The sequence below is a fragment of the Notechis scutatus genome, chromosome 13 (assembly GCF_049901735.1).
Source record: "Notechis scutatus isolate UNSWTSFEM ecotype Mainland chromosome 13, rNotScu1.2, whole genome shotgun sequence".
NCBI lineage: Eukaryota > Metazoa > Chordata > Lepidosauria > Squamata > Elapidae > Notechis > Notechis scutatus.
In genome coordinates, this window is record NC_142021.1 from 3,647,579 (window position 1) to 3,672,359 (window position 24,781).

The 24,781-nt window shown below is 47.8% G+C and overlaps 1 protein-coding gene across 1 annotated transcript; it reads right to left on the minus strand.

The window, feature by feature from the left end:
* Positions 1-1,404: 1,404 nt before the first annotated feature.
* TBC1D10A (TBC1 domain family member 10A) lies at positions 1,405-23,125 on the minus strand. Its single transcript, XM_087942742.1, is given in 10 exon segments — positions 1,405-3,728; positions 5,168-5,322; positions 6,234-6,423; positions 7,572-7,637; positions 9,136-9,250; positions 11,273-11,379; positions 12,507-12,614; positions 13,026-13,125; positions 22,875-23,018; positions 23,020-23,125. Coding segments are annotated over 10 exon segments (1,422 nt in total). The 5' UTR covers positions 23,070-23,125; the 3' UTR covers positions 1,405-3,341.
* Between the last annotated feature and the right edge of the window lie 1,656 nt (positions 23,126-24,781).

A 24,781-nucleotide genomic window follows, 5' to 3' on the forward strand; every position in this document is an offset into this window, starting at 1 on the left:
GACAATTAAAAATACAATAATAAAATGAAATAAAAAATAAGAAGAGGTAAAAGAAAAAAAAATAAAGATAAAAAAATTAAAGAGAAGATAAAAGCACATTGGAGGAGCGTGTTGAGGGAGGAATCACAAATTTGCAAACTTGCTGTCCAGGAGACACCTGTCTCACACACACAAAAGGGGAAAAACACCCATCAGCATTCAAGCACCTTCCTGGAAATCCGTCTTATAGGCAGCGTCTCACCCTGAAGAATCAGGGTGATTTTAGTTTAACAAATCATTTTTTGGGGGGGTCTCTGTTGGATGAGGGTTTGTTCGTTATGTTCGTTCGTTCATTCAAGGTTTTGTTCGTTTGTTGGTTCATTCGTTCACTTCTTTCTCTTTTTCTTTGTTCGTTCGTTCCTTGTTTTGTTCGTTCGTTGTTTCGTTAGTTCACTTTCTTTCTTTCTTTCTTTCTTTCCTTTTCTTCCTTCCTTCCTTTTTTCTTTTTCTCTCTCCCCCTCTTTCTCATCACTTTTTATCTCCTTCCTTTCTCTCTTTCTCCCCCTCTCCCTCCCTCCTTTATTCAGGTCTGTGGATTTCTAGGGTCTAGGATCTATTTTGAAATTGGTCCAATGTGGATCAGGGTAGTAGATCTGTTTGATTGAGTTTTGGGGAAGGGGAGAATCAAGAAAGGGATGAGATTTTCCTTCAAAGTGTGTTCAGGTGCTGGGGAGCAAAATGAAGAGCTGGACTGATTTCAGCTCTATCTTCAAATCTTGTTTCAAGAAACGGCACCCAAATTTATCTGGAGCTGGGTGACCTTTAAATTCTATTAAATAAGTATATAGTAGCAAGGACGAGCTAGAAAGCAGCACACTGTTTTCTCCTACACTGTGAAATCCAGAGGAATTGTACTAGTTAATTAGCTAATGATTTAATTGCACTGAAATTTGCAACAGTTGGGAGTTGATTCAGTCCCACTGGTTTCTCACCAACCTCACTGTAGTTTTTCCTCTTTTAGCCATCTTAAAAATAAAGGGAAAACAAACCGAGGTTGGCTCTTGGTTGCATTAGGGTCTCCTGCTTGAGTGGGGGTTGGACTTGACGACCTCCAAGGTCCCTTTCTTCAGTGGTGTTATAGCTTCAAACACACTAAATGGTTTTAATGTCAAGAACGGCCTGTATGTGAATTTAGCGATGTGTTCTTTGCTCAGTTATGCCAGCCAAGTTCCCTTTTTTTCCTCTCCCTCGCAGGGCGACTTTGAGTTTGTGAATTGCTTCTCCGGAAGTGAACTGCAGCACCCCAAAATGTAACACCCGTTAATTAGAAAAGGTTTTTTTTTTTTGGATCCCTCCTCATTTGGGTCTCCCCCAAAACTGACACCCCTTTTCCCCCAGCAACCCAGTTTGAATCGCACACAGGATTGACATAATTCCGGTTTATTTCGCCTCTTGTACAAAACAGTTTCAGCAATTGATTTTAAAAAATAATCCACATACATGGATCCCACCCATCAGCCATAATCTGGTACAGGAAAAGGAAACGAGAGATTAGCATCCTTGTTCCGTGCTTTTCCCCAAATATACACTTTTTGTTTCCAACAATATATATATTTTTTAAAGTGTTCCTTGGTGCCTCCCCTAACAAACCAAGTTTATGCCACAAAAGGGGAGGGGGAAGTTGGGGGAGGGGGAAAAAGAAGGAAACGTCTTCCTGCACCTCCTTAATAAACCACACAAGCTCCCATCACCCCAATTTTGCTTCCTGCAAAAATTAAAAAGTCTCTGCTTGCTGTCACCTGGGGAATACGGAAGATGGAAAGCCAGGCAGCAACAGGCTAAAAAAATAAACCCCCAGACATTAGTATGTTGCACGTGGGAACCTGTCATTTTAGGGTAAGTGCCTTAACATCATGGAGAGATGGAAGCCAAAGGTTAGGAAAATACGTGTAACTCAGTTTTAACTCGGGGGGAACGTCGCCTACGACAAAACGAGAGTCAACTCAGTTTGTTGCTGTTTTGGCTGAAGACAGGTGGGACAATAATAATAATAATAATAAAGCGGATTTTTAGTGTCCTGGAAAACGGAGTTGTTTTTTTTTTTAAAGAGAACAATCACAGCGCTGGAATGCAAGAGGAGAAACTGACGTCCCAAAAACCGCTTGCAAAAAAAAAAGCGTCTACAAAGTTGGGATTTTTTTTCCAGCCAGCGTTCCCTTTTGGTCCAGAACCCAGGATGGGGAAATCCAGCATTATCTGGTCCGTACAGCATATGGGTGAATTTGGTCAAGACAAAAGACAGTGAGGCTACACAGGACAGGGTTTTTCCTTTTAGCGCGCTGACTTTTTAGCGGGCTGAGGAAGAGAAGCAGCGGTTCGTGTCTTGGGGATGCGCCGTCTCTGCGAGAGGAAAAACAGCTCGTGGCGAGAGGAAGAAACGGAACAGCCAAGCCAGAATTTTTCCTGCGCAATGAGACAGAACGCGGGGAGTTAGGGTCCCCGCTTAACGCCATCCGCTCAACAGAGCCCCCTCATGGGGGGCGCTAAGGTGATCGTCCTGTCTGGAGACGCCTTTCCCTGGGAAGCTCCAGACGGACTACAGCACCCATCACAGGCTGGGTTGCGACAGAGCGGGTTGTGGGAGAGGGAGGGAGGGGAGGGAGGGAGGAGAGAGAGAGAGAGAGAGAGAGAGAGAGAACGAAAGAGGTAGTAGTATCCAAGAGAGAAGACTGGCCGCTTCTCGGATCAAGGGTGGATCAAGGGTGGAATGTACGACTCGAGGGCGTAGGCAATTGCACGCTCGGGAAGTTGGGACACAGCCCCTCCTGGGATAGAAAATCAAGAAGCTTCTTGCCCTTCGGCCCACCGAGCGAGAGGAGGGCAGGGTCTGAGTTAAGGGGACGGCCTCCATTTATTCCTATCTGAAAACGCGAGCCAACCCACACCTGTAACTGAGGGATCTATAGGCAGCTACAGTTCCTTCCTGTGTTTCTATACCTGAATGATTCCGGCCAATCTCACTTTTTCCCCCAAAGCAAGGGGGGGGGGGCACCTCAGTGCTTCTCAGCCTCAAGAATGTCTCCCTACCACCACCACCACCACCACCAGAGCAGGGGGCAGGAGAGGCGCTAGCCCTTTCCAGCTAGGGCTGCCGAAGACATACGGGATTCCTTCCCTTCGGCCACCGGAAGGCCTAATACTTACCCACTTGCCCTCTGACAAATCTTTCTCCCCTCCTTACAAAACCCAGCTGCCGTTTTTCCTATGAAGGGCGCCTCCCTGGTACAGTCTGGTTTGGGTGGCCTGGGAGAAAAAGGGGTGGGTGGGTGGGTGGGTGATCTGGAAAGTGCAATTCCCCACCCCTACAGGTAGGTGTCCTCGCTCTCCCGGGAACTAAGGCTCTCCTTGGACTGATGGAAAAGGGAGGAGTCGGGCTCCAGCAAAGATCCGTTTTCTTCGGGGACGGGGCCGTTGGCTTGGTCGCCCACGCTCACGGGACCTTTGGGGGTGTCCTTCCGCGACTTGCTCTTGCGGCCCTTGGGGAGGAGGGCGGCACCGGGGGGTAGGATGATGGAAGGAGAGGGCTCCAAGGCTCTGTGGGCATACGGCTCAGAGTCCCTGATAGCCTTGGCGCCGTGGAAGCGGGGAGGGGACTTGCATTGCAGCTCTCCGTGGGTCTCCTTCCACTTCTTCAACTGGATCAGGTGTTCCCGCTCAATGTGGCGCTCTGTCACTGGCAACTCTATGACCTAGGAGGAACAAAAGCACAGATGGGCATCCCAGGGTTTCCCCAAACCTGGACAGACACCAGAAGCACTGATGCCAACATATAAATAATCCATCCAACCCAAGCTTCCTTCCGTCTCCCAAAATGGGTCCAATACCCTATTCTTCTAAGGGTGTAGAATCATATAATCCTAAAGCTGGAAGGGACCTTGGAGGTCTTCTAGTCCAACCCCCTGCTGAAGCAGGAGATCCTATACCATTTCAGAAAAGTGACTGTCCAGTCTCCTCTTAAAAACCTCCAGTGTTGGGAACATCCACAACTTCTGGTGGCAAGCTGTTCCACTGGTTAACTGTCTTCACTGTCAAGAAAATTCCTCCTTAATTCCAAGTTGCTTCTCTCTTGTTTGGAGAAGTTTGGAGAATAAATCAACCCCCAATGTATTAAATTATTGTATTTTATCTTAAAACTACTGTATTTTACCCCATTCTCATTTTAAATTGTTTGTTCAGAATTTTATTGGTAATACGTGTTTGAACCTGTACATTGATATGGTCTATAGGCTAATCTATCCATCTATCTATCCATCTATCCATCTATCCAATCTATCCAATCTATCTATCTATCTATCATCTTATCTACCTACCTACCTACCTACCTACCTACTGTCTTATCTACCTATCATCTTATCATCTTATCTACCTCCTACCTACTGTCTTATCTATCATCTTATCTATCATCTTATCTACCTACCTACCTACCTACATATTGTCTTATCTACCTACCTATCTATCATCTACCTACCTACCATCTATCTATCTCTATCCCTCTCTTTCCATCATCTACATTTAGTTCTATATCTGTCTGTCTGTCCATCCGTCCATCTATCCATCCATCCATCTACCTACCTACCATGTTTCCCCCAAAATAAGACCCTGTCTTTTATTTTATTTTTGTCACCCAAAAAAGGCACCAGGTCTTATTTTCGAGGGACGCCATCTACCGACTAACCTCGCTTGTGTGAGTGGCCCCCGGTCTCCTTTTCGCTGTCAGAGGCCTTCAGGAACTTCTTCTTCTGTGGCTGGCGAGGCTTTCCTGAAGGCAACTCTGCAGCCGACAACAGAGCTTTGCCACCCTTGCAGAAGAAATGGGCCGGCAAGGCAGGGGTCGGGGTGTGCGAGGCCTGGCTACAACTGTCCAAAGGTAAGTATAGCAGGGCAGCTCCACCCTCCCACCCTAGCTTAATTTTTACTTGTGCACTTGAGTGGGTGGGATCTTAATTAGGGCTTATTTTGGGGGGGGTAGGGCTTACATTGGGGGCACGTGTAAAAATCAAGCTAGGACTTACTTATAGGGTAGGTCGTATTTTCGGGGAAACAGAGGGCATACCCTACCCTGGCTGTTTGCGCCTGACGTCTGCCTACAGGAGAGTAGGAGAGTGGCATCCAGCTGAACTGGTTTTACCTCTTGCACAAGGAAAGTCTCTTGCATGATTTTGGGGCTCAGGGTCCTCAGCTGTTCCATCGTCTCGTATTGCCCTTGGCAGGATCTCAGCTTCTCCGAGGAACCCAGGGTGTACTTCAGGAGGACCAGGCCCACGCGAAAGATGATCTTGACGCCTGGGAGAAGAATCGGGAGGTAATGTTTAAATCCAATCCCTCTGCAGCTAGTCCTCTACCTACAACATGTTCATTGAGTGACCAAAGTTACAACAACGCTGGAAAAAAGGGACGTAGGGCCATTTCCCCCACCACCACACACTTACGACTGTTGTAGCATCCCCAGGGACATGGGATCAGAACTGACTCGTATTTACGACGGTCACAGTGTCCCAGGGGTCACGCCATCCCCTTTTGCGACCTTCTGACAAGTGGTGTCAGTGGGGAAGCCAGTCTCAGTTAACAACCGTGTCGCTGACTTAACAATTGACCTACATTTGCCGTTCCCCGGGGATTGTGGCGTCTGCAGGACCAGAGGGAAAAGCCACAGGGCAGAGACAGAGAAACCCAGCACTGCCACAAAGAAGGGCAGGGCCACAAACCCGCTGGAATCTATCCAGGCACCTAGGAGAGCAAAAAGAGCTCAGGGAGGGGAGGATGGATTGGAAGAAATCATGAGTCTCGAGCCAAACTTCCAAAACTTAAAGAAGATTTATTGGGAGTCAAACATGCCAGCACTGCCTGGGTGTAGCCGACTCTCATTCATTGTCACCCTTGACCCTTGGTTTTCCCCCATCCCCCTGGGTGTATCGTAATTCATATCCTCCAATGGGACACCTCCATAGCCAAGAATCATCAATCACGTTCTCCAGTGGCAGAAACTTCAGTCACCTCGTTGCTATCTTTGAAAACATTTGTGGAATGCACTTTTGGTTTCCAAGCTGCCGCACTGATCTTTCCAAACCCCTTTCCGCCTCCCCCTTTCTGTTGCCAACTCTATAAAGACCGTAGAAATATTTTATGAGCTGACAGCCGGCGTGCATTCCCCCCCACGCTCCCTCCACAAAGACCAGAAGCAGCACCCGCAGTACCTTCACAAAAGAACATATCCCAGACCCTCAGCACAGAACTCCAGGGCAGGGTCCTGGAGAAGGCGCACATAAACCACTCCGTCATGTACAAGATGGGGTCGATCTTCTGCTTGCCGAGATGCTTGTATGCCAGCGGGGAGACTCTCTGCAGCAGAGAGAAGAGAATCTCACCGTCCAACTGGATGGCCTCCTGCAGGGAAGGAGAGGGAGGGGAGGGGAGGGGAGAGAGGGGGGGAGATCTTGGATCAGGATGAGCTGGAGAGCTAGCTCTGCCTTGGCCACTGGTCCGCCTTCGCTAGCTGTCAATCTGCCATGAAATATGGAAATGGGAGGGGAGAGGGAGCTGGATGGGAGGGGAAAGTGAAACTAATGTTGATGGGAAGAAGCCTGCCTCTCAGAGGCAAAGCCTCAAGGCTGTAAACCTGGGAGAAGAAAGCAAGGCCGTTGCAAAAAAAGAGTTTGCTCAAATATAGTACTAGCCCTGATGATGTTACCTAGCTGGGCAAGAAAACAAGCAAGCTCAGACAGCACCAAGAACCCAACAATCCTCCTTCTCTTCTTTCTCCTCCTCCTCCTCCTACTACTACTACACTTCCTCTTTCCCTTTTCTTCTCCTCCTTTCTGCAACCCCTATTCCCTTCTAGCACTGACAATGTTACCTAGTTGGGTTATGAAATGTCTGCAAGAAAGCATCCAAGCTCAGAGAGCACCAAGGACCAACAGTCCCCTCTTTCCTCTTTCTGCTCCTCCTCCTCCACCTCCTCTTTCCCTTTCCTTCTCCTCCTTTCTGCAACCCCCCACTCCCTTCTAGCACTGATGATGTTACCTGGTTGGGTCATGAAACGTCTGCAAGAAAGCATCCAAGCTCAGAGAGCACCAAGCACCCTATCATTTCAACGTGGAGCTACGAATATTCTCCTTTATTGGTTACTCAAAGATTATTGGGCAATACGGGGCCAGGGGAGGAGAGGAACTGGATGGGGAAAGTTTAACTGAGCAAATTTTGGCGTGCCAACTCCAGTTCTGGCTTGGCTATACCGTGATCCACTTGGCTTTTAGTAAAAGTAGAGCTTTCGCTACAAATGGGAGTCGAGGGTCTTTCTTTGCTAAGGGACCAAGTTGGGGCAGGTCTGACACCATCCATTCCACCTTCCTGGGGGCTGCACCGTTTCCTTGCTCTCCTGAAACCAGCCGATCTCCGTCAGGATCTAAGGCAGGGGTCTCCCAGCTTGGCAACTTACAAGGCTGGTGGACTTGGTGGGGAAATCCTGGGAGTTGAAGTCCACGAGTCTAAAAGCTGCCAAGATTGGAGACCTCTGGTCTAAAGGAAACACTCACCAGTTTCTCGCTGTAGTAGCCAGGAAGGTATTTCTCACATATTTGCACAAGACACCAGAAAGCTTGCTGAAGGAAGAAAAAAGAGACAAAGATATATTATTAGTCCAATGGGGTTGACTTTGTCCTGGGGAGGGGGAAGGGGAGCATCCTTCAAATTTGGCAACCTGAAATTGCGTGGACTTACACAAACGTGTAAGTCTAACTTTGCTCAGCAGTGCAACCCTTGGGCTCAGCTGTGGTTCTATGTTGAGGACTACACTGGTGGATAGGGGAGGGGAGAGGGGGCTAGGAGAGAGGAAGGAGAGAGAGAGGAGGAAAGAGAGGAAAGAGAGAGAGGGAGAGGAGGAAAGAGGGGAAGGAAGAGAGGAAGGAGAGAGGAGAGGAAAAGAGGAGAGGAAAGAGAGAGGAGAGGAGGAGAAGAGAGGAAAGAGAGGAGAGGAAAAAGAGAGGAAGGAGAGTGGAGAGGAGGAAAGAGGAGAGAAGGAAAGAGAGAGGAAAAAGAGAGAGGAAAGAGAGAGGAGAGGAGAGAGAGGAAAGAGAGAGAGAGGAAAAAGAGAGAGGAGAGTGGAGAGGAGGAAGAGGAGAGAGAGAGGAGGAAAGAGGAGAGGAAGAAAGAGAGAGGAGAGGAAAGAGAGGAAAGAGAGAGGAAAAAGAGAGAGGAAGGAGAGAGGAGAGGAAAGAAGAGAGAGGAAAAAGAGAGGAAGGAGAGTGGAGAGGAGGAAAGAGGAGAGAAGGAAAGAGAGGAGAGGAAAAGAGAGAGAGGAAGAGAGAGGAGAGGAAAGAGAGAGAGGAAAGAGAGAGGAGAGGAAAAGAGAGGAAGGAGAGTGGAGAGGAGGAAGAGGGAGAGAGAGAGGAGGAAAGATAGAGGAGAGGAAGAAGAGAGAGGAGAGGAAAGAGAGGAAAGAGAGAGGAAAAAGAGAGAGGAAGGAGAGAGAGAGGAGGAAAGAGGAGAGAGGAAAGAGAGAGAGAGAGAGGAGGAAAGAGAGAGAAGAGGGAGGAAGAGAGAGAGAGAGGAAAGAGAGGAAAGAGAGGAAAAGAGAGAGGAAAGAGAGAGGAGAGGAAAGAGAGAGGAAAGAGAGAGGAGAGGAAAAGAGAGAGGAAGGAGAGTGGAAGAGGAAGAGAGAGAGAGGAGGAAAGATAGAGAAGAGGAGAGGAAGAAAGAGAGAGGAGAGGAAAGAGAGGAAAGAGAGAGGAAAAAGAGAGAGGAAGGAGAGAGGAGAGGAGGAAGAGGAGAGAGGAAAGAGAGAGAGAGAGAGAGGAGGAAAGAGAGAGAAGAGGGAGGAAGAAAAGAGAGGAAGAGAGAGGACAACAGAGTTGGAAGGAACCTTGGAGGTCCTCTAGTCCAGCCCCCTGCTCAATCAAGCAGGAGACCCATTCCACCAACTTTTATTTTTACAGCAGGAAATCCAGTCCTGGCTGTTCTTACTCCCAGCGGGAGAGAACGTCTACTCGACAGAGACTACAGACTAGCCGAGCCAGAGGAAGCCGCCTCCGGAGCGCGAAGGGAAGGACACAGAGGGAGAAGGGACGGAATGGCGCGCCTGGAAGAGGAATTCTAGCGCACCTCGGCAGGCATGTGCATCAGCAGGACAGCGGCAATGGGAGCCTGGGCCTGGCAATATCCTTCCTCTGGCCGATACAGAGTGTAGGCTTTCAGGACCCGGAATAGATCTTGTTGCCTAGAGAGGACAAATTAGAGAGAGGGGAAAAAAAGCAAATTGTTGAAGGAAAATGAGGGAATATCAGACATTTACAAGTTGAGTTCAGACTGTACACCAGGAAGTTGGTGCTGAAGATTATAAGGCCGCTCTTGGGAGGCTGCATCCAGTTTGGGTCACCATGATGTTAAAAGAAAAAAAAAAGATGTTGAGCCTCTAGCACAGGGGTCCCCAAAACTCGGCCACTTTAAGACTGGTTGGACTTCAACTCCCAGGATTCTCCAGCCAGCATAGCTGACTCTCTTGTCATCCCTTCCTCTGCAATCTCTCTGCACTTTAGGAGGTTGAGAGAGAAAAAAAGCAGGCATGGCTGGCTGGGGAATTCTGGGAGTTGGAAGTCCACCAGTCTTAAAAGTTGCTAAGTTTTGGAGACCTCTGCTCTAGAAAAAGTGCAGAGAAGAGCAACCAGGATGATGAGGGGACTGGAGGCTAAAACATATAAAGAACGGTTGCAGGAACTGGGTATGGCTACTTTGATGAAAAGGCGGACTAAGGAGGACATGATAGCAATGTTTCAGCATCTCAGGGGCTGCCACAAAGAAGAGGGAGTCAAGCTATTCCCCAAATAGCCAGGACAATGAGGGCAGGACAAGAAGCAACGGGTGGAAACTAACCAAGGAGAGAAGCAACCTAGAACTAAGGAGGAATTTCCTCATAGTTAGAACAATTAATCAGTGGAATGGGTTGCCTTCAGAAGCTGTGAATGCTCCAACCCTGGAGATAAGGTCTTCTGCCTTGGGCAGGGGTTGGACTAAGAAGACCTCCAAAGTCCCTCCCACCTCTGTTATTTTGTTAAGCAACAATTTGAACCAAGACGCTAGGAACACAAGTGCACACCTTCGACTGGGTGCCGCCGGTCTTGGGAAGGAGATTAGGGACCGCTGACAGGTTGGCCAGCCAGGTGTTTGCATAAGCTGCCTTCTAAATCCTTGGCCTTGCCAGTTCCAGGTCTGGATTATAAGCTGGGCCATGCCATCCCCCTTTTATCTGTCCTGAATCGGCCCCATCGAGAGAGGGAGGGAGGGGAAAAGGAAGGAAGGGAAGGGAAAGAAAGGAGGAAAGGGAAGGAAGAGAAGAAGGAAGGAGAACAGGAGGGAGGGAGGAAGGAAGGAAAGAAGGGAGGGAGGGAGGGAGAAAGGAAGAAAAGAAGGGAGGGAGGGAAGAAGGAAGGAAGGAGATGAGAATGGGAATGGGAGGAAGGAGAAAAGGAAGGAAGGAAGGAGGAAAGGGAAGGTACAGAGGAAGGAAGGAGGCGGGTGGGAGGGAGGGAGGGAAGGAGGAGGGAGGGAAGGAAAGAAGGGAGAGAGGAAGGAAGGAGATAGGAGGAAGGGAGATGGGAATGGGAGGGAGGGGGAAAGAAGGAAGGAAAGGAGGAAAGAGAGGAAGGAAGGGAGGAAAGAAGGGAGGAGGAGGAAGAAGGAAAGAAGGGAGGGAGGGCAGGGGGAGAGAGGAAGGAAGGAGGTAGGAGGGAGGGAAGGAGATGGGAGGGAGGGAAAGAAGGAGGGAGGGAAGGAAAGAAGGAAGGAAGGAGGGAGGGGGAGGTGGGAATGGGAAGGAGGGAGGAGGGAAGGAAAGAAGGAAGGAAGGAGATAGGAGGAAGGGAGGTGGGAATGGGAAGGAGGGGGAAAGAAGGAAGGAAAGGAGGAAAGAGAGGAAGGAAGGAGATGGGAGGGAGGGAGGAAAGAAGGGAGGGAGGGCAGGGGGAAAGGAGAGAGGAAGGAAGGAGGTAGGAGGGAGGGAAGGAGATGGGAGGGAGGGGGAAAGAAGGAAAGAGAGGAAGGAAGGAAGGAAGGGAAGGAGGAAGGGAGACAGCTCTATGTTTGCCACATCATGCCGGTCTCATTGGCAGCTTTAACAGCTGCCTGCCACACAGTTCACGGTCCAGCCACAGCCCCCGTGGTCTCAGGAAACAGGCCACGAAGCGAGAGTGGAAAGGACCACCTGTATTACCCAGAAAGGCAGGGGGTGGGCAGGGCCTCTTACCCGTGGCCTCCTCGAGCAGCAAACATTTCGTGGAAGGGAAACTGGCGGTGGAGGTCTCGCTCAATCACGTCCAGCCATTTGGGCTCTCCCACAGCCACGTCCAGCTCCTGTAAACCCAAAATAAGTGCTTTCTTTACCTGTTTATGAAATGTATGGGCTGCCCTACTCACTTTCAAGCGACTCTGGGAGGCCTGCCAGGCCATCAACAACAGTACGAAAGAATTAGAAGATTTATTAAAAAAACATTAGGCATGGGAAGGAAAACATTAACAACAAAGTAAGTAAAACAATCCTGAAATTTTAGGGCGGGAAAATACAGAACAGAACACAGAAGAGAACAGAACAAAACAAACAATTGGAATGGAATGGAATAAGAATAGAATGGAATAAGAATAGAATAGAATAGAATAGAATAGAATAGAATAGAATAGAATAGAATAGAATAGAATAGAATAGAATAGAATAGAATAGAATAAGAATAAGAATAAGAATAAGAATGGAATGGAATAGAAATAGGAAAGAACAGAATAGAATTATGAATAGAATAGAATTATGAAAGAATAGAAAAGAATTATGAATAGAATAATGAAAGGATAGAAATATGAAAGAATAGAAATATGAAAGAATATAAACTATGAAAGAATAGAAAAGAATTATGAATAGAATAGAATTATGAAAGAATAGACATATGAAAGAATAGAATTATGAAAGAATAGAAAAGAATTATGAATAGAATTATGAAAGAATAGAAATATGAAAGAATAGAATTATGAAAGAATAGAAAAGAAATATGAAAGAATAGAATTATGAAAGAATAGAATAGAAATATGATAGAATAACAGAATAGAACAGGAATAAACTTTATTGTCAGGTGGTCCTCAACTTACAACCACAACTGAGCCCAAGATTTCTGTTATTAAGTGAGGCATTTAAATGAGTTTTGCCCTGTTTTACAACCTTTCTAGCCACATTTGTTAAGTGAATTACTGCAGTCGATACGTTACGAATCCCCCTGGGACACCACAACCGTCGTTAATGCGAGTCAGTTGCGAAGCATCTGAATTTCTGTCCAGGGTCAGAAGGAGGGTGAAAAAAAAAAAAAAAGAATGGCCTGGCGTCACTTTGTCCGGTGCCATTGTAACGTTGAATAGTCACTAAGGGGAACTGTTGTAAATCGAGGACCACCTGTCCAACTCCCCCCTCCCCTTCCTCTGCCTTCGCTGAAGCGTCTTACATCAAACTTGCCAGCGTTCTGTTCCAGCTTGACTTTGCCCCCCGAAAGGTACTGCCACGCCCGGCCACGCAGGGAAGGTGGGATGCCCTTCTGGCACCTCAGCCGGATCTGAAAAGGGGAGGAGGAGAAGAGGAGGGGGCACTGATGAGAGGCAAGGCTGGAATGCACAAATGTCCCCCAAATATCCCCCCACCTTCTTTTTAAAGGTAAAACACCGAGGGGTGTTCTGCTTGGGACAACCAAATGTGTGGATGTATTAAATTTATACGCTGGGTTATTTCACTCTCAACCACTCTGCCCTCACGACAGAGAACAGGGGTGTCCATAAGTCTCGGCAACGCTGAGACTTACGGACTTCAATTCCCAGAATTCCCCAGCCAGCTGGGGGATCCTGGGACTTGCAAGGCCACAAACTAAGAGCAAGGATGAAGACACAGAGAAGCGATTCGGGCGCCAAAGGGGAGAGAGAGGAAGGAAGGAAGCTGGTCGCTGTGGGACACTTCGCTGTTGTTGACTTGCCTTCTTGTGCTTTTTCGCCATCCACTTGTCCCAGCTGTTGAGCATGTCCAGCCATTTTGATTCCCTCTGCCTCAGCACGTCCAACGGCACCTCCACCGGCCTGTGGGCACAACGGACAAAAAAGTTACGCCTTGGGTGGACAGCCTCCCTCTTAAAAACGCCAGGACTGAGCCAGGATATCGTTAAAACATAGTTTGTTGAAAATGTTCCATGCTGGCTCAGGAATTCTGGGAGTTGAAGTCCACAAGTCAGAAAGGGACCATTGTTCCATACCTCTCTTCTAAATAATATACCAAGGTTTTAAGAAAGAAAGAAAAAAGGGGATTTTATTCCGCTAGTCATTGCTGACTTTTGGGGGCACTGCTCATCCCCTGTTTCAAGGCCATTCAACCAGCACTGTCGGAAAACATTTCCACAGTTGTGTGGCCAGCATGATATCACAGAACGCTGTTCCCTTCCCCACCGAAATGGTACCTATTTATCTACTCGCATTTGCGTGCTTTCGAACTGCAGGAGCTGTGGCACGGGGCCTCGAACCTTTCCAGCCAACGAGCCCAGAGCATCATATTAAATGCACCTAATCTTGAGCATCAAACTAGCAGTTGGCTTACATGCCTGCCTCTGTTCACACATACCAGAACTAATACTGTAGCAGGTAACTCAGGTGAGCTAATTTGATTTTCTTAAGCTCAAGATCACACACACACACACACACACCCCTAGGATTTATAAAATCATCACACCAAGTCACACACAGACAACTCTCTCACAGCAAGGCTGCCTTCAAACAGAACCAGCCCAGCTCCACCGTGGTTGTTTCCCCACTTCCCAAATACCACCAAAAAGGAGATGGAGATCCGAAAGCCAAGAATGCTGCCAAACCAGACCGAAATAAGTGCGGGGCAGCCAGGGGTGTGCATTCCACAGATTTTTGCGTTCGGTCCATTCTGATCAAGGGTGTGGCCAGGGTCAGGATGTAGATTTCCAATTCAGGGGCTCAAAGGAGTTCCTGGAAAAGCTACAGTACAAATCGAAACTGATACTCGATCGGTAAACAAGAGAGTTTTCTCCGGCTCAAACCTTGCCTGGGTTTGGGAGCCGGTTTTGAAGTTTGGGGCTTTGCAAAACACCGGTTTGGTTTTGCCCAGCTGGTGGAATCACCCTTCCTGGGAATTCCTGCTGATGGAAAACGGACAGCAAGGTCTGAGTCATCTCCTCACCCCACCCAAAACCTCAAAGCCATCTGAAGTCAAAATGGAGAAGTTACACAGGATGCTTGAAGCAGCGGAGTGACGATTCAGCTCTTTAAACAAAAAACAAAAAAAACCCAGCAGCCTTGATGTTGGACCGCCAAGTCCCTGGCCAGAGTGGCCCAAAGTGAGGGTTTCTGGGAGACGTAGTCCATCAACATGCAAAGAGCCAAATTGGTTACCACTACTGGAGGGGATTCGGTCAATGGCTCCGTCTGGTTGGGCTTTGGTGGAAGCACAGATGCAGCAGGACAGCCCAGAGGCTTCCGGTGGAACTGCCTGCTGCACCTGATCCAAACAATGCGTTGCTAGCATTGTGAAGAACAGGTAGTGAGGGGAGGGGGGAAAGGGAGGAGGGGGGGAGAACTTGCCCCACACGCTTGGCCTGGCTACCGGGCTGCTTCTTTCCACTTCTTTCTTCTTCTGCTTTTGGCTGCATGCAAGGAAAGCAGCAAAAGTCTTTCTTTCTCTCCCCTAAACTCTACCAGAAATGAGTCTTTGGGACCCTGCAAGGCCTCCTGCTCCAAGAGGCTGCACCGGCATGACAAGTCTCACAAAGACTCATTTCTGGCGGAGTTTGGGGGAGACAAAGAAAGACTTCTGCTGCTTCTGCTGCTTTCCTTGCATGAAGCCAAAAGTCTCTCTTTCTCTCTCCCTCTCCCTGAGAATGGAGCTGGAGACGGTATCCTGCGATCCTAAATAAAGAACGATCAATCGATAGGAAAACGGGGTGGGGGATTTTCCTGCAGACTTTTTTGGGGGGATTTTCCCAGGGTCTCTGGTCCGCGGGATTTAAAATGATAAGTTTGGTGGTCCCTGAGGTCCAAAAGGTTGGCGACCCCTGCACTAAACCACAGTTACGTGTGTGAGTGGGAGAGCACAGTACGTGGCAAAGACATAATCAGTTTGGTGGCAAATTTGCTTACAGGAAGAAGGCAGGGGGAAAGATAAAAGTTGCTTTCTCCAAAAAAAACCTGCCAAATTGCCGTTAAACGCGACGAAACCCTAGCCTTGAAAGAAAGAAAGAAAGAAAAATCAATCGATACCCCTGGATAGAAGCAAGACAAAAGACATTCTGGGACTTGGAGAGCCCCCAAGAAGCAACTTAATTTCCCACCGAACCGATGACGCAGCAGGTTCAACTCCGGTGGGTCCCTCAGTTTTGGCTGGGGTAAGTTTTTCCTCCTCTGCTTGGCCGCCTTCCCATCCTGGCTGGCTGGCAGGAGGCGCTTAGAAAGGCCAGAACTCCTTGGCTCGATGGCCCCACGGCCGGCTCGCATTTCATGGTGCCCCGGTGGGCAAACAAGGTTGAAGTTTTGCAGGGATTATTGAAGGGAAGAAGGGAATCTCCCACATAGCGACGGTAAGCCTCCACTTGCTCAGCTACGCTTGGGCTCCGTGGCGTGGCCTTGCCATCTGGGGCACCATGAATTTAGCCTCCCAAGAGTTGTGCTTAGCCAAACGTGCCCCATTCTAACTGGGGAATTATCAGGCTGCTGCCAAAATTGCAGGTAATAATCCTTGACTTGCAACAGTTGGTTTAGGGACCGTTTCGAAGTTACGACGGCGCTGAAAAAAAAGGGACTTATGACCGTTTTTCACACTTAACGAGTGTTGTAGCAATCCCCGTGGTCATGTGATTTATAGTCAGACATTTGGCAACTGGCTCATATTTATGACGGTTGCAGTGTCCCCCCTGACAAGCAAAGTCCACAGGGAAGTCGGGTTCGCTTAACAACCGTGGGACTAATTTAAGAACTGCAGTTATTCGCTTAACAGGAATTGTGCTGTTGTGCCTAGAGGTGGTGCTCTCACCTCACAACGAGGCGGCTGTGAGTTCGATCCTAGGTAGAGGCAGGTATTTCTCTCTCTGGGCACACTGAGAATATATATATCTGCTAAACAAAACTCCGCATCGGTGACAGGAAGGGCATCCAGCCATTAAAACACTCTGCTAGCTCCATTCGGTTGACCGGTCTCCACCCCGCAAGGGATTAGAGGGTCGTTAAATGAAGACGATGAGTGACTCATTTCACAAACGTGGAGAGAGAAGTCGTAAAATGGAGCAAACTCACTTAACAATGTAGATCTTGGTTTCGATGGCGGCCATTGAGAACTGCCTGCACTTCACAGGGCTTTGGCCTTTCGTACTTGTGCATTTGCCGAGTTCATCACTTCAATAAACTCCCAGGCCCCTTCCCACTCTATTACGCTATGTTTTAATATTAAGAGACCCCCAATGCCACAATTGTAGGATTAAGGCCAAGCCAGCATGCGCAGAGTCCCAGAGATTAAGGCCTAATCTAAAATGTTAATGGTTTTTTTTTTTGCCTGCCGGGAATTATGAATTGGCTCTTCTACAAAACTTCAGCATTCAAGCTTGTGACACACTAATCTTTGTTCTGTCTCTTGCGATCTGCTGGACTAGCCGCATAGCCAATTCTTTGTTTTATTTTATTTTTATTTTTTTTTAAAAGAGGGGAAATAAAGACATCAAGTCACACGGCGTATTCCTCTTTCAGATAAAAAGTTCAGAGTTGAAAAGCGGAGAGTTCTTCCCCTATTTTTAAAGGGGATCTTCCTTGCAACTAAACCGTAATCCCATTAATAGATCCTCTCCTCTTGAACCTTATTTCAAGAGGCAGATGGGTGCCCTCATTTTAAGTTTTAAGCCTCTTGTTCGCCGTGCACGTAGGCAACCAGAGGCTCGGCTGTCATAATAATCCTTTAAAAGGTTGTGTGTGTGTGTGTGTTTTTCCCCCCCTGGCTGCCAATAAGGAACACAGGAAGAGAGGCTGATGATAGATCCCGTTTTTTTAAAACAACAACACATTATTTACATGAGAAACTATGCAAGCGCTGACAAAGCTTGCAGGATGGGTCCCAGGGTAACAATTAAAATGACAGGTGCCCAGCTAGGTGAGGTCCCTCCTGCTCCGTCTGCCTCCAGGCCCAGTAAGGAGGGGTGTCCCCCAAAACCAGGGCCTGCATCTATTATAAACAAAACCATTCATGAGTCATTTGACTTGACCTGGACATTTTTGCGAGAAACAGATTTCTGTTATGACCGGGCAGAGTTTTGCTTCCTGATTCTCAGATCCGTTTTTAAGAAGAATAATGATAAACTCCTAACCGTTTTGCTAGAGGCACCCTTTGAAGAGACGACTTAGAAACGAGGCATGGCTGGCTGGGGATAACCGGATGCAAATGGACTCGTAGAATCCTAGGGCTGGGAGAGGAGCTTGGAGGTCCTCTAGTCTAACCCCCCTGCTTAAGCAGGAGATCCTGTAATCGTTCCGGTCTTCTCTTGAAAACCTCCAGTGATGGAGCATCCCCAACTTCTAGTGGCAAGCCGTTCTACTGGTTAAATTGTCCTCACTGTTAGAATTTCTCCTTATTTCTAGGTTGGTCGACTCCTTCCCTCCGTTGCTTCTTGTCCTGCCTTCTGGTGCTTTGGGAAATTAAGTTGACCCCTTCTTCTTTGAGGCAGCCCCTCAAATATTGGAACATGGCTCTCAGGTCACCCCTAGTCCTTTTTTTCATTAAACCAGACATACCCAGTTCCTGCAAGGCAGGCCGTAAAACGGGACAAAAAATTCCATTAACCAATGTTTCGCTTAAACCCCCAAATGTTCTGGGCTCAGTGGTGCCTGCAAATTCTTCTCTACAACCACCACAACAAAAATATCTTGGACTTTCCCCCCCTTCATCCAGCAAGACGAAAACATGTCCGTATTCGCAAGGCTGACCCGTCTCTTTTCCTCTCCCCTAATCCTGTCTCATGTTCAAGTGTTCAAAAGTCTCCCAAACTCCAGGCAGCTCTCCAAGCAGGATGTGTTTATCCTCTGCTCTCGTCCCGATCATCGTTTTGTTTTGCTTGCTCTCTCTGGCCCTTTTGTCACTGTCTTTCCTGGAAACGAAACACACACCGGAGCCAAACCGGATTTCAAGAGGAGATGCCAAAGCATCTGGAATGGAATCCCTTCCGGTTTAAGGAACGGGAAGCAGCAGCTGTAAACTTCTGGCCTGCCACTCCCCCAGTCTTCTCCAGCAGGCAGGAAAGGGATAAATTTGGTTTTGTGGTGCCCAGGAATGCAAATGCAACCCATTAAGGTCGGGAGGAACATTGAATTTCTCTCGGGCACAAGAGAGGCATAGCTGAACTCCCCGGCAGTGCGCAGACGCTTTTGAGCTTCGAACTTGAAAACGAAAAACAAGGAGCCGTTTAAAGGGAAGAAATATCTGGGATGCAGCTTTGCAAATTTCATCCCGTTGGCCCAAACATGCTTTTTTTAAACAAAGAGGCGACTGGACTGGTTTTGTTTTTGTTTTGAAGACGTTTCACTTCTCTCCCAAAGAAGCTTCTTCGGCTCTGACTTGGATGGTGGGGAATGGGAAGGATTTATATTCCTTGCAGACAGCTGGCCATTTGAGAAAAAAAAACAGAAATTCAAGAGATGCCTCTTGAAAAAGCATCTTTGAGACAACTGTGACATGGATGACTGAGATTCTCCATAAACATTCCTCCAGTTGGGGGTGGTTGGTTTTCGAAGCCTGCATTTGCAACTAGAGTGGCTAGGAATCCAACTGCAAGTAGACCTCGAATTATGGCCACAGTGGAGCCCCAAACTTCTGTCGCTCAGCGAGACCGCATTATAACCCTTCTTGACGCCGGTTGCCGAGTGTCTGAATTTTAATCACGGGGATGCTGAAATGGCTGTGTGAAAAATGATAGTTATTATAATCATTTTTCATTATAGTGTTTTCACTGTTGTTGTAACTTCGAAGGGTCACTAAACGGAAGAGTGGGAGTTGTAAATACTGCTTGCATTTGTGGGTGGGGGGAAGAGACTGCCCCCTCTCTATCCCGGACTTGGGCTTTGATAGAGAAAACAGTCACAAGCCGGATTAGCCTTTAAACCTGAGCTCTAATTGCAGCCGAGTTGTTGCCTTGTCAGCACTCAGTTGAAGGAAACACTATGATTAATTTTTGTTTGCGTTTGTTTGTTTCCAGGGTATTTAAATGGAGCACTACGGGAAATTTGTCTTGCTAGCAGGTGAGAGGGAAGAAGAAAAATAAATAAATATCTAGAAGACAGCATGAAAACACACAACCTTTAATCCGATAATGCAAGAGGCTCCTGAAAGCCAGACATGCTGTTGGCACCTGGGTCATAAAAGCTTCCAAAACACGTCAGAAGGGAAGAGAAGCCAAAGTTAAAGTGGAAAACAGTGTAATTTCACCCGAACTTTAATGGCTGCTTTTGAAAAACCATCTTATCCAACTGGGAAGAAGCACTTTAAAGTCCTTGACTTATGACCACAATGGAATTCGAAGTTTCTGTTGCTAAGTGAAACATTTACTGCTTATGGCATGTTGTTCAATGTTCCCTTTACTCTGGCTTTAAGTCTGCTTTTTAAGATTTGTATAACTATCCCTCCTTCCTTCCTTCCTTCCTTCCTTCCCTTCCTTCCTTCCCTATTTTCTTCTTAAACTCCAGACCTTCCTTCCTCCTCTTCTTTTTCTCTTCCCTTTTTCCTTCCTTCCCTCCCTATTTTCTTCTTAAATGTCAGAGCTTCCTTCCTTTTTTTCTTCCTTCCTTCCCTTATCTTCTTCTTAAACTTCAGGCCTTCCTTCCTTCCGCTTACGACCACAATCAAACCCAGAATTAACGTTGCTAAGTGAGACAACCGGGAAGTGACTTTCGCCCCGTCTTACAACTCTTCTCGCCACAGTTGTTAAATGAATCACTGCAGTTGTTAAATTAGTTCCACGGTTGTTAAGCGAATCTGGCTTCCCCATAGAAGGTCGCAGAAGTGGATCCCATGATACTGCAACCGTTATAAATACAAGTCAGTTGCCAAATGCCTGAATTTTGATCCAGTCACCGTGGGAATGCTGGAAGGGTTCGTAAGAGCGAAAAAAAACAGTCCTAAACCACTTTTCAGTGTCGTTGACTTCGAATGGTCACTAAATGAACGGATGCAAGTCAAGGACCAGTTCTGACTTCTGTTTCACACAATTTTCAAGAAGAGATCGGACTGCCCTTTGTCAGAAATGGTGCAGGGTCACCCCGCTTGGGTGAGGGGTTGGACTAGATGACCTACAAGGTCCCTTCCAACTCTGATAATCTGTTATATCTGTTAATCCACACCATTGTTTCTTCTCTTCCTTTTTTTTAACTTTCAGCCAGCTGGACAAAACCTTGCCATGTCCTGAAAATGATTTTTATTCATGTTCTTCACCTGGAAAATTGCTGTTTTTAACATCACAACCTGTTCCTCTTCCTGAAAAGCATCATTAACAAAACACACAGCCAGATAACAGCTGGAACCCTCAATTTCCCTCCCATAGCAAGTCATCCAGAACTTAGGATAACAGCAGACAGGGAACCAAAAAATAAAAGAAAATCACCTTATTTTATTATTAAGAAGGAAAGCAGTCCTAAACCAACCAAATTCCTTAATTCTCCATTCCAACAGCCAGCCCCAAAGGATTTACACCCCCATATGCCCAGCCTACCAAACCAGAGAGTTGGTTTTAAAGGGAGGAAGGGCTAGAAAGAAAGTTGAATGCACAACTGTTTTTGCACAATTGCACAAGGGCTCCACAGAACAGGTATACCTAGTTCCTCGTGTGATTAATCTTTAAAAAAAAATACATATGTCAGTGGAATATTAATCATTTCCCATGCCTGCCTCTCCAGGTTCTCTTAGCATGTTTTGTGCCAGCCCAGGAATTGGTACCTGCCAAAGAGCAGGTTTACAGCAAGGTTTACTCAAGAGTAAGTCCTTTTTTTCCCCCCAATATGGAAAGGCTGGAAAAGAAACAGAAAGCAATTAAGGCCCACTTTTTCCCACCTGGGCACAGCTCCATATGCTTCAAAATCACAGCTTGCAAACCAAGTCCCGAAACGAAAACTTACTCAAAATGTTTTGAGTGAGTTTCATAAATCAGCAAGCAGTTCAAACTCAACCTCTTGCTCTGTCACATAATCCCCAACACACACAGGTGTGAACATATACACAAATAAAACCTCGCTAAACAATGCAAACATTTTCTCTAAGACCACACTAAAACTTCCTTTATTGGCTATCTCTTATTAAAACTAACTTTGTTTTTCTCTCTTCTGCGTTTTTGTTGGTTGAGATCTTTTTTTTCCCTTCTCTATTTTTCAGTTCTTTAACTAAAAAAAAAAAACCGCATTTCACATTTGTGGAGTTGCTCTTAGAAATAAAATAAACAAACCGGCTAACTTTGGAAAGGCTAAAAGAAGGCCAAGCCAAGATGTAATCGTCTGACCGCCTTAGTGTTACTGCTTTTATAACCAGGTTACCAAATTCACCCAACACGCTGAATCTGTTGAGTTTAATGTCACACGATCTAAGTTTCCTTGCTTTTCTTGAGTTCAGGAAATAGCAAAGCACTTTAAACCGGGGCTCCGAGAGAACAGAATACAAGCTTGGGAAAGGAGAATGCACCTGAGCATGTGAAGAGTGCCTTCGCCCTATGTCTAAGCCAGGGCTGTCTTGACCTTGGCCATTTGAAGACTTCGAGTCCCAGAATTCCCGAGCCAGCATGTGGATTTGTGGCTGGTTGGCTGGGGAATTCTGGGAGTTGAAGTCCACCCTTTTCTTCAAGTTGCAGAAGCTGGAGACCCCTGATCTAAACTACACAATGGTTTAAAGCTGGCTTGTTAAAGAGAAGTGGGATTCTGGGCAAGGGGAGAGAGAGCCGTCCCCAAGGCCAGACTAAGGCGGCTTAGGCAGAGTCTGGAAAAAAGGGGGCCAAAGTCCATGGCAAGAGTGCCCTCCCGACCCCGTGGGCTTTTGCAAAATGTTCTCTCCTACAAGAGGGCCCCTGCCCATAGATGGAGAGCCCAGTATCCCCCCCATTTTCTCTCTCTCTCTCTCTCAACAGTGCCCCTGCCCATGGCAAAAGTGCCCCTCCAACCCCCATGAGTATGTCTCCCCATGGCAAGAGTGCCACTCAACCTACTCATCAAAGAGCAGCTCTGATGGCAAAAGTGCTAACTCCATCACCCCTACAAACAGTGCCCCTGCCCATGGATAGAGTGCCCCTCCAACCCCCATGAGTACTTCTGCCCATGGCAAGAGTGCCACTCGATGCTCACCAAAGAGCAGCCTAGATAGCGAGAGTGCCCCTGCCCATGGCAAAAGTGCCTCTCCAATGCCCAGGAGTGCTTCTGCCCATGCCAAGAGTGCCCTTCCAAACCCCTTCAGCACTTCTGCCCATGGCCAGAGTGCCACCGTCACCAGTCTTGATAGTGAGAGTGCCCCTGCCCATGGCAAGAGTGCCACCCACTGAAGAGCAGCCCTGCCCATGGGAAGAGCGCCCCTCCAGCCCCCAAGCACTTCTCCCCGTGGCAAGAGTGCCCCTGCCCACGGCCAGAGTGCCACCCGCCGAAGAGCAGCCCTGATGGCCGGAGTGTCCCTCCACCAGCGCCCCACCACCACCGAGAGGACTTCTGCCCACGTCAAGAGCGCCGCCCTCCCCTCCCCGAAGGGCAGCCCTGCTGAGGGCGACAGGGCCCCTGCCCATGGGCAGAGCGCCCGGCTCCCCCGCCCGGCCACTCACGGCGCCTCCGGAGGGTCCCCGGCGTCCTGCCCGTCGGCCACCAGGAAGCCGAACTTGTCGACGCGCCGCTCGCCGCCGCCGGCGTCGCCCGCCGAGCTCCGCGAGTCCAGCTCGCCTCCGTCGTGCTCCGCCGCCTCGGCCGCCCTCGTCGTCGTCCTGGGCGGCCAGCGGGGCGCGGGGTTCCGGCGAGCCCATCCGGTCTGCGCGCAGCCTCCGCCCGCCAGCCCCGCCGCCGCCGCCGCCGCGGCTCTGAGCCCCGGCCGCCCCCTCAGGGACGGCGGCGGCGGTCCGGACGCGCCCATTGGACGAGCCGCCGCCGCGCCCGCCCTCCGCCGCCAACATTGGGACGACGCGCCTGGGACGAACGCCGCGCCTTAGGTCGCCCGCGCTGCCAATCCGGCGCTTCGTCCCGCCCTCTCGCTGAATGGCGGGGGCCGCCGGCCAATGGCGCCTTCTCCCCTCTGCCCCTCCCCCCTCTGGAACTTCTGGACTGCGCAAAAGTTGGCAGAAAGAGTCCAGATTTCCAGGGGGCGCTAAACTAGCCTCACCTTAACCGTGGCTTATGGAATAAACCATGAACAAGCTATGATTCGTGGTTAGCAAGCCGTATTGTCCCCGTTCGCCCAATATGCTGAGCCAAAGCAAGCCAGCCAAATTGCAGCTTTGATGAGACGCTTGTTTCCTGCAAGACTTGATGCAACTTGTTGACTTAATCATGATTTGTCAGAAAAAGGCCCTAGTGGCAGAGTGTGCGCTCGACTACATGGTAGTTGGTGAGCTTGCAACCCCTTATGTCATCGGAATCCAGCCATGTATCTGGTCTGCAGATTTCATTAGCCATGTTCTTACAAACCAAGATTAAAGCAGGTTTTCATAATTAACCTTGCATTATGTACTCTGGTGTAACAACACACATTTCTGAAAAAAGTGCAGGAATTTCTGTAATATTTGAGTTTCTTTAGTTTAATAATTACTGTACGGAGTGAGGCAAAAAATAGGCATGTTTACACAACACATTAAACCACAAACAAGCCAGGTTTGAAACCCGTTACCTACAATTTATTATACAATATCAATTTATATTAATTATAACTGAAACCAGTTATTAGTTATGTTAATATTAATCTACTTCCCAAATGAGACTCCAGGCAGTGCAACTAGCCAAATCAGTAGACACACACACACATACACACAAAAATAAGAATTAATGATGGCTAAACCACACCCAACTTCAATCATTAAAACAAGAAACTCATACTGATGATCTCACTAACTTCCAAACCTCAGGATTGATGGCCAGATTACAGTTTACTCTGCGAATCTACAAAGTGTGGTTCTGTAAATCATAGATTAAGCCAGAATAGGTTTAATAATATCATTTTTTCTATCACAAATAGCTTTTAGCTGATCTCGACTCAAAAGTTTGAGTTGTTTTGTCTAAGCTTGATGGCACAAATCCGTATTTTTCAAACCTGGCAACTTTTAAGATGTGTGGATGTTGTTAACTCCCAGAACACATGCTGGCTGGGGAAATTCTGGGAATTGAAATCCACACAAATCTTAAATTTGACAAGTTTTAAAAAAAAATAGCGACGTAGAACCACTTCGATTGTGCTGGCTGTGGATGATTGAAGATTTCTGGAGGGAGTGTGTTGAATTTATAATGGCAATTTACAATCTACCCTGATACACTGCAGCCCCACCCAAAGCAGATGATGGCAAAATGCATAAATCAGTTAAAATCCAATTTAAAAACATGGGAAAAACACTAAGAATTGCACTCAAAAAAAGCCCTAATTGAATAGAAAAGGCTTAGCTCTTAATAAACCCAGAATCGGAACAATGGGCAAGAGAAATCATTGCATCGATTTGCTTTTGGGGTTCCCTTTTATGGGGCAGGTGAAAAA